The 9,494-nt window shown below is 46.1% G+C and overlaps 1 protein-coding gene across 10 annotated transcripts in view; it reads left to right on the forward strand.

Annotated features, from left to right (window-relative positions):
- Ppp2r5c (protein phosphatase 2 regulatory subunit B'gamma) overlaps positions 1-9,494 on the forward strand; it is a 136,130-nt gene that overhangs the window by 96,326 nt on the left and 30,310 nt on the right. For all 10 annotated transcript variants that reach the window (XM_005343555.3, XM_026781192.1, XM_013345938.2 and 7 more), the window contains 4 exons: positions 1,335-1,445; positions 2,816-2,908; positions 2,989-3,119; positions 8,065-8,124. In XM_005343555.3, the coding sequence (XP_005343612.1) occupies positions 1,335-1,445; positions 2,816-2,908; positions 2,989-3,119; positions 8,065-8,124 (395 nt within the window). The remainder of the gene's footprint in view (positions 1-1,334; positions 1,446-2,815; positions 2,909-2,988; positions 3,120-8,064; positions 8,125-9,494) is intronic.

The raw sequence follows: 9,494 nt of genomic DNA on the forward strand, positions 1-9,494 counted from the left end.
AGAGAGAGAGAGAGAGAGAGAGAGAGAGAGAGAGAGAGAGAGAGAGAGCGCTGAGAGCGCTGAGAGATTGCTCAGTTGTTAGAAGCACTGGCTGCTCTTGCAGAGGATCTGGATCCAGTTCCCAGCTCCCACATAATGACTTGCAACCATCTGTAACTCAGTTTTAGAGCATCCTGCACCTTCTTCCAACCTCCACGGGCACCAGGCATGCACACAGTACACATAACAGACATGCAGGCGAGATATTCAAACACATAAGATGAAAAGAGATCTTTACAAAGAAAAGAAGGAAGAACAGGGAAGTATCAAATACTCATGTGCGTGATGTCATAGGCCTCTGAACTGCATGGCTCGCCAGCCTCCCAGGAGGTGTCCTAGAGCTGGCATTTGTATTTGGATCTGTGGTTTTGGTCATCTAGGACAAGGACTTTTTTTTATTCCCGTGAGACAGGGTTTCTCTGTGTAACATCTCTGGCTGCCTTGGAACTGCTTTGTAGACCAGGCTGGCCCTGAACTCACAGAGATCTCCCAGCCTCTTACCTCCTGATGTGACAAGGATTATTTGGTCACTTGTAAGCCAGTTACCAGATCCCAGGACTATAACTGGCATTTGGTGGGTTCGTAGTTGTTGTAAGACATTAGGTCATATTTAAACCCATTGCTTATTGAAAAAAAAAAAAAAAACCTTACAAGTCAATTACTTAGAAAAACTAGGCTTTGCTGTTCTATCACTGGCCAACCAAGTGTTTTTGCAGGTCCAGACAGACCAAGGGCTTTGCTTAGCCAGCCGGCTCCTCTACACACTCTGCTCCATCAGCTCTTCCCTGTGCTAGTGAGCAATTCTGTCTCAGAAGTGATCTCCAGCTGCCCCAGAAGTCACTTATCTGTCTTGTGTTCCTATGGTTGTTATGGGCCCGACCCTGTGCAATGTAGTCTTTGCTGTTTTCTCAGTGGTCTTGTTTCTTTAGTCTTTTCTGTGGTCTTCGTCATCGTGTCCTTTTCTGGCTTTTTGCTTGCCGACTCACTGGATGTAACAGTCTCCTAAGTCAGCGCTAACCTCTTAGCATCGGCTGGGGTCAGCTGTCTTTGACAGTTTGACAGGTGAGAGACACAGTGACTGTAGCAGTTAGTTTGCTGATTCCATGCCCAGAAAGCTCTATTTCAAGCTGCAGGTTTGACCCTGTCTTCTCTGGAGACCCACACCTCTTCTGAATTTTAAGAAAAAAGAACAGCTTAGAATGGGAAGCATCTATCGCTAGGATTATTTAGTGTTTCTTGGAATGTTTCTTGATAATACTCAACCTGGTTGTGATCATGGAATATGTGGGTTTTAGTTTGCAGTTAACATGTTTCGAACCTTGCCACCTTCCTCCAATCCTACGGGAGCAGAATTCGACCCAGAAGAAGATGAACCAACGTTAGAAGCAGCCTGGCCTCATCTGCAGGTACTGGACTTGGCACCAGCCCTGAGAGAATGGTGTATGCCATGTGGGTAGTGGCCCAGGGCCTCTTTTTAACTGTTGACCAACAGGCTTCTGACCTAAAGGAATCTCTTTTTAGCAGAGCAGAGAGGTGGGAGAAAAGAGATAGATTGATTGATTGATTGATTGATTGATTGATTGATTTTATGAAAGCCCATTGTACAAGCTACAGACTTACTTCTCTGTCCTCAGTGATGAATTCTAGCATTTCTAATAACATTGAATTTGGGGTTTGTCCTAGTTAGAGCTGCTGTGATGAAATACCATGACTAAAGCAACTTGGGAAGGAAAGGATTTATTTGGCTTAGGCTTCCACATCACTGTTCACCAACAAAGGACATCAGGACAGGAACCCAAAGCAGGGCAGGAACTTGGAGGCAGGAGCTAATGCAGCAGCCATGGAGGAGAGCTTCTTAATGGCTTGCTCATCATGGCTTGCTCAGCCTGCTTTCTTATAGCACCCAGAACTACCAACCCAGAGGTGGCACCACCCATAATGGGCTGGGCTCTTCCTCATCAATCACTAATTAAGAAAATGCTCTACAGGCTTGTGTACGGCCAGGTCTTACGAAAGCATTTTCTCAGTCAAGGTTTAGAGCATTTCCCAGGTGTATTTGCAGTTTGCAGTGAGTGTGTTTAACCTAATGTCCCTGTGCATCCCAGGCTCCTTGCTGACAAATGATATGTTAAGTTGGGAGCATAGCCCCAGATAGTTCCCCACACATCTGTGAGATACAAGGGTGACTGGTTATGAGGCCAGCCCAAGCAGAGTATTTACATATGTCCTTGGTGAGGAGGCAAAAAAAAAAAGAAAAAAGGGGGAAAAAAAAGAAAAGAAAAGAAAAGAAGGGAGGAGCCAAATGTTCTGCCCTTAAGGCATCTGACTTGCACACAGTTTAGGACAGACCATCCATGCTGTCCAGCCAACTGTGCTGTTTATTGACAAAGGGAACCCAGTGGCTGTGGTTCAGTGTCTGTTTTTGTGTTCCTCTCCCAGGCAGTCCTTAATTTCTTGTCCCCCTAGAACTCCGTGATACATGTAGATAGCATTCTGCAGATCCCACCCCCAAGCTTAGTCATGGTCCCAGGTGTCACAACTGAGCACCATGGGAAGCACTGTGTGCCATTTAAGAGATAGTCTGTGGTTCTCACTAAATAAATAATTCCATCTGCAGTTATAATTATGCTAAGCCACACAATTCAGCATTAATTTTGAATGCATGTGTGTTTTTAAGTCTAGTGTTTTCAAGCAAATAAAGACTGGATTTGAGGTGTTCATAATCCAACTAATAAAGTGCCATATTATCTGACTTCTTGTTTTTTTTTTCTCCTAGCTTGTTTATGAATTTTTCTTAAGATTTTTAGAGTCTCCAGATTTCCAGCCCAATATAGCAAAGAAATATATTGATCAGAAGTTTGTATTACAGGTGAGTTTCTAGCCAGGTGTTCCTCAGCAGCCTTAAGTGCAGGATGGTCACTGTCACTAAGTGCTATGTTTTTTTTAAAGCTTCTAGAACTCTTTGACAGCGAGGATCCTCGGGAGAGAGATTTTCTAAAAACTACCCTTCACAGAATCTATGGGAAGTTCTTAGGTCTGCGTGCTTACATCAGGAAACAGATAAATAATATATTTTATAGGTAAGTCCTCGTGTGGTTGCTACCCACCCTCAATGCTGTCACATCAGAGACAGGGGAGAGGAGCTGAGCAGTGCTCATGTGCAGGTAACCCTACCACACCACCACACTGTACCTTGTCCCTCTGTGTTCCTCTATGCAGTTTTGACTGCTCGGTTCTGTTAGTCCACCCTTGCTTCTCCTCCCCAATGTCTTACTACACACTACCCTTGCTTGAGTTCCTGTAGAACTGTCCAGTTGTCCTGAGTGTGGGTGGGCTAACCCTGCCCCATTCACCTGCTTTTTACCTTATTATTGCTGCTCAGTCACAGGAAGACAGGAAGAGGAAAGGAAGTAGTCAGCCTTTGCCTGGGAAGATTGTGAATTAGTTGAGCAGTTTGAGGGCCAACCAAGCAGAGAGGAGAGAGCCCTGGCTGCAGACAGAGCAGGACAACTTTCCTATATACCCAAACCTGTCCTGTCAGCCTCTAGCTCGGAAAGGACATCTCAAACCCTTCAAGTATATTGATAGCTATGACCCCCATCCTTGTCTTATCTCCGACCACGCCTCATGATTCTTAAGGTCTAACATTCCAGGTGTGTGTGAAGGTTCATGCCTATAATCCCAGGCCTTGGGAGGTCGAGGCAGAAAGATTGCCATAGCTCAGGCCAGCCTCATCTACATAGAGATCCAGATGAGTCAGGGCTACATTCACATGGTTTATACCACTGCTGCTATCTGGTCAACACCGCTTCCTAGGCTACCTCTGTGCTTCCAGGTTCTGCCCACTCTCAGGCTGTGCAGCCATGTGTCATTCCAGGCTGTCCTGTCTGCCCTACCTTGCTTTGAGCCCTCAGACCTGCTTCCCCAAGCAAAGTTCACCTGAGCTGACATGGCCCTTCCTCCCCAGGAACAGCCTCAGTGGCGCAAGTGTTACAGAATGGGTGCTTGTGGAAATCTGTGTAGCTCTTTTATGGAATAGTCTCACCTTATAGCCTTGGCTAGCCTATATCCTCCTGCTTCTGCTGAGGTGGAGGGTGTGTGTCACTGCTCAGCCTGGTTTGTGTAGCTTTCTTCCTAGTACCAGGAAAACTTACTAAGGTTATCTTGTAATTGTTGGCTTCTTGGGTTGACTTTCTGCTCTCAGATATCTGATTCCAGGGAAGCCTAAAAGTAGCAAATCTTAGCAGTGATAGAAACAGTATGATATCCATCTGACGGAAAGTAAGTTTTACACAATCTAGCTATGGGGCCAGGGCGTGCTTATGCCTGCCTGGTCCTTCTTCCCCACAGTGACTGAAAGTGGCCAAGAAAGGGGAGCTGAGACAGTGAGACTGAGCAGCCTATGTGGTCCTTCTGGTCCTTCCAGGCCTGGTGTATCCCTACAGTCGAATCCTTTGCCTGATGGCACATTGTGATATTGGGGCCTTCACCATGTGTCTTCCCTTTGAGCCCCTTCCAGGTTCCTCCTAATATATTATGTTTCTGTAATGGAGCCCAACCCAGCCCTGACCTGCTCTGATTATAGTGAGGGAATGATGTCAGCTCCTACATATTCAGCTCCTGTTTTTCACTTCTTGATGCTCTGCTTTCTCGCAAGATCATTACTCAGCTGATGTCATTCTTTACACAGAATGGGTACAACTTAAATTCCAGTCTGTTAGCCCTGAAATTCACGCTCTGGCTATAGTGTTTTGTTCCTCAGAACTAGTGGTTTTGGTCAGGAAGCAGAACCCCAAATCCATTAGCACCTGCCGTGTGGAAGTGGAAATGCCTCCTGCTGCAGAGAGCTTACCTTGATTACTGGGGTGCTCAGCTCCTTCCTTATTCAGAGTACATCCCACGATCCAGTTCAGTTCTCTCAAATGGATGAGGGTGCAGTTGGCACTTCTGTGTTTCCTCCCTTAGGTCATCTCTTCTATACTTATCTTTATATATGTGTGCTCCAAAGCAAGCATGTTACTTAGAATCCCTAATTGGCTTGGCTCTTTTGTCGTTGTTTCATGTGAAGAGAGTCAAACAGCTCAGAGTTTCTCAGATCATGGAAGTCCTGTGCATGTTGAGTATCCTGACCCAGAAATCCACACACTTAAAAATTTGAATACTTTTGGTTGTGAGTCTTTAACAGCTGAGCCATCTCGAAAAAACAAAAAAGAGAAAACAGTTGACATTTTGAGCACTTGCATGATGCCACAGTGGAAAATTCCACACTTGACTTGTGGTTCATGGTTAAAATGCAAGAGTAGCCAGGTATGGTGGCTTTTGTCTACAGTCGCAGCTCCTTGGGAGGTTGAGTCAGAAGGATCATTTGCACCTAATAGTTACTTGCATACCAGCTTGAATAGCGTAAAGAGAGCCTGTCTCCAACCTAAAAATATTACATAGCATTACTTTCCAAGAGTATTTGCATAGAGTAATTGAATTTTTGGTTTTAACTTGAATCATAGCCCAAAATATAGCTCATACATATGCAGATGTGAATCTGAATGATCCCTGATATTGTATACTGCTGTTTTGGAACATTCCAGGTTCTTAATCCACATCTATATCTTGTAAGAAAAGGCACTTTTAAACAATTTGGTTCAACTTACTAGAAGCTACGATTCCTACTTGTAATTTCTCAGTGAGTTGGTTTACTAGCGTGAGCAAACAGTGACCCCAGGGCTGGTTTTAGTAAGCAGTGCACTGGAGGATGGCCAGTCAGCAGAGCAGCCAGACTTGTCTTGCTGCCCCACCCGGTGCCACGGCTTACACTATCACCACCTGTGATTCCTCAGTTCTGTCCTGGGCCTGGGCTCAGCAGAACTGCTGTGCTGCCACGGTGTCATCTAGGGCAGTGATACCCTGGGTGCCTTCTCACTGCTGTGCATCTCTGTCCGCATGGTCTCTCTGGTCGTGCTTAGATCCTTGTGGTTTATTTTTTATTTTATTTTATTTTTTTTTTTTTTTGTAGCCTGAATTGACCTTGAACTGACACTAATACTGCTGCCTCTCCCTTTCCCAGTGTTGGAATTACAGGCATGAGCTGCCTCTTCCGGCTTCAGTGCACCCTCTTATGAGTACCAGCTGCCTCCATGGGAGTCAGGAGAGTCTCCTCAAGGGATTAGCCCCAAATTAGTGCCCCTTACTTCCGTCTTTGGTATTGTCAAGGCAAGCCACAAGACAGTTGAGCCCCACAGGAAGGGAAGTAGATCCTGCCTCTTGGTCCAAGGTGCAGAACACATCCAATGGGGGACTAGTCTGGGCTTTTGCTGTAGAGTGAGGAGCACTCCATCTTGCTCTGATGTCTGCTCGGCTTCCCAGACTATCTTCTCTGGGAACTAGTCCCCTTTTCTCTCTTTCTTACACAGTCAGCTAATGATACTAATGTGAAAACCACGTGGCTTACAGTCACCACCATCCTCCCATAATATGCAAGAAGGCTGAGCAGCAGGGCCCAAGGGTCACTGTGAGCTGTGTGCAAGGGTGCTGCACCAGCTCAGAATTATAACCGTGGGTAAAACCTGTGAAGCAAGAGGAAACCACTTTCCTGCACTGACTCCCGCAGACTCACTGATAGGCCTCTTCTGTGCTCTGGGGCAGGGGTAGGAAGAGGTCAGCAGGAAGCGGATGTGACACACATTTTCACGACCACAGCCAGTCCTCGGCCAGTGCCCTCACAGCTATACCTTTAGACTACAGCCAAGCACGTCTTCATGTTTCTGTGTCTGGCTGCCAGTGGCCTTGGAGCCTGCCCACGTGCTGTCCAGGCTATCATCCTGTCTCACCTGCATTCACAGACCCTGTTCTCTCCCCTCTGTGTGGATCTGTCAGTACCTTCCTTGGGGCTTAGTAAGTAAGAGCCATCAGGGAGGCCTGACCATTTGAGAATACAGAATTGGAACTCACTCTGTAGACCAGGCTGACTTCAAATTCACAGAGATCAGCCTGCCTCTGCCTCCCAGTGCTGGGATTAAAAGCGTGCATCACCACTGCCCTGGCTACTTACTTCTTCTGTACTTTAAGGTTACTAGTCAGTTTGTCTCAGGACACTGATATTTGGGCCAGACACTTCACTAAGCAGCTGCTGAGGGAGGCTCTCTCACCGTTGGGTGGGGCCACTTCTACCGTCACATGTTCAGAGCACACTACCCTGCTGCTGTAGACCACCAACAACCAAGTAGCTAGGGTTCAGTTTCCATGGGACTCCTGCAGGGGGGCAGGGGTTGGTAGACATGCCCCTGTTCCCTATTCTTGTCCCCAGTTCGCTCACCAGACTGTTTAAGAACTACACAGATGCCAGGCTTGGTCCTAGTATCAGGAACACATTCACAGGAAGTCCTTGTCCTTGTCTGGAGGGAGACAAGCTGGCACAGAGAGTGGGGTGCATATTTCCAGAGCTCCCTTAGGAGCCTGTGTCGGGTATGATGGGCAGAGAACGCTCAGAAGAAGAGAAGTGGACTGCACTTGGAACTGGTGTTGGGGACGCAGGGACAGTATTCATAGGGAGGAGCCTCTAGCCATGGCAGGGAGTGTGCTGGAGATTGGAGGCTTTAAAACTGAGTAAGACATCACCTCATGTTAAAAAGCTGCAAAGAAACAAGATGGATTAGAGGCTAGGATAGAAGGCTGGATAGATGTGAACACAAGGCAGACAGCATGCAAACTGCCATAGCCTGAGACTGCTGGTCAGAGCACAGGTGTTGGCTGTGAAACTTCTTCAGCTTTCCTGGATACTTGAAATTTTTCAGAATAAAATGTTGGAAGAAATTGGGCTACACTGGCTGTCTGCCCTCAAGGTTATTCCATTGTAGGCTTTCAGGGCTTTGTGGGCTCTGAAAGCACCTGAACATGTCCCTGAAAGGTGTCAGCTCGGCACTGCTGGTTCCTCCATTCCTCCTGTAGCCTTTGAATTTCCTTGTTCAGATTGCTGTCGTGTCTGCAGCTTTTACTCAGGGTCCAGTGCTGATGACACATTGTATGTTCCAGGTTTATTTATGAGACAGAGCATCACAATGGCATAGCAGAATTACTGGAAATACTGGGAAGGTAAGTTCCTGTCACTGATAGTGCGTGGCTGCAGCTAGAGCTGACACCAGATGATCTTACTCATTGACTTGACTCCTCCCAGAGCACAGCCGTTCAAGCCAGGTCCTGAAAGGACGGAAAGAGAGTTTCACGTAAGGAGAAGGAAGGTTGATTAACTCACAGATCAGAGTGCACAAACAACAGCTTCTGTCTTTGTGGCTCTATAGGCAGAGCCCTCTTCATACACCTCAATCTATTACTATGGAAGCTATGGAATTTCAACTTTTTTCCCTTGAGTAGTGTTAAAAATAGTTACAGAGGAATGTTGGTATTAAAGCTTACTTGAAGAATAGATTATATACATGAGGTGTTGAGTAAATGGCTAGTATTTTAAATTGTCTCAACCTGTTGACTTTTCATACATATATATATATGTTCAATTTTTTTATCCATCTTAAACTGAGTAAAGTTTTTACTTATTTTTTTAAATGGCCTGTAAATATAATATAAGATTCCCTGATCCACTATTTCCTGAAAGATTTCATCTTGGAGTGGAGCTAAGAGGAAGGTCGACCTGGACAGTGCTCTCCCCAGTGCCTCTAGGGGAATCCATAGGCATTATTAGCACCTTAAGGTTCTGAGTTGCTCTAAAGTGAAGGCATCCAGTATATACAGCCTCTGAACCTGTTGTCTTTGTGTGCCCCCTCAACACACACACACACAAGGAAACTGTTGTCTGGTAGATCTGGTCCCTCTCAAGCTGCTGCTAAAGATGCAATTTGAAAAAAATGGCTGTACCTAGGTTGGTCTGTCCCTCGAGGCATGGCTTACTTAGTTTGCCCAGTCATATGACCTTGGGCAAGTTCCTTCTGTGAAATGGAAAGAAAGCTGAGTTTCCTTCTGGTGTTTCCCTCTGCCGTGTATCAGGAGTGATGTGAACTGTGTTAAGTGTAAGTCTTACCACACTGTCTTTTCAACCCTTCCTCTAACACAGGGTTCACCCAGGGTTCCCCTGCAGATGTGCTCGTCACCCTTGGTGGGTACGGTGGCAGCATGACTGGAGGACCAAGTTACCATTGTTCTGACTCTGGCTCTGGGAAGCATCTCTTCTCTTTGTCTAAGCACAAAACCACATAGATAGGCCAGTTAATGTTCAGTTTGGTGTCCCTTCAGTGGTATGCCTTTCCTACAGAATGAACAGCAGCCAGTCTGCACACAGGAGGTGAGAGTGGAGGGACACTCCAGGTCACACAAGGATAATGATCTGGAATTACCCCCAGGAATGTAGACATCTTAAAGAAAAGTACTGGGTGGGAACACCTGGATCTCATCATCATTGTCCCCCAAGCTGCTCAGTTCTCTGCTGTTTTCTTCTTTTTTTTTTTTTTTTT

Source organism: Microtus ochrogaster, chromosome 1, assembly GCF_000317375.1.
Source record: "Microtus ochrogaster isolate Prairie Vole_2 chromosome 1, MicOch1.0, whole genome shotgun sequence".
In the NCBI taxonomy this organism is placed as follows: Eukaryota; Metazoa; Chordata; class Mammalia; order Rodentia; family Cricetidae; genus Microtus; species Microtus ochrogaster.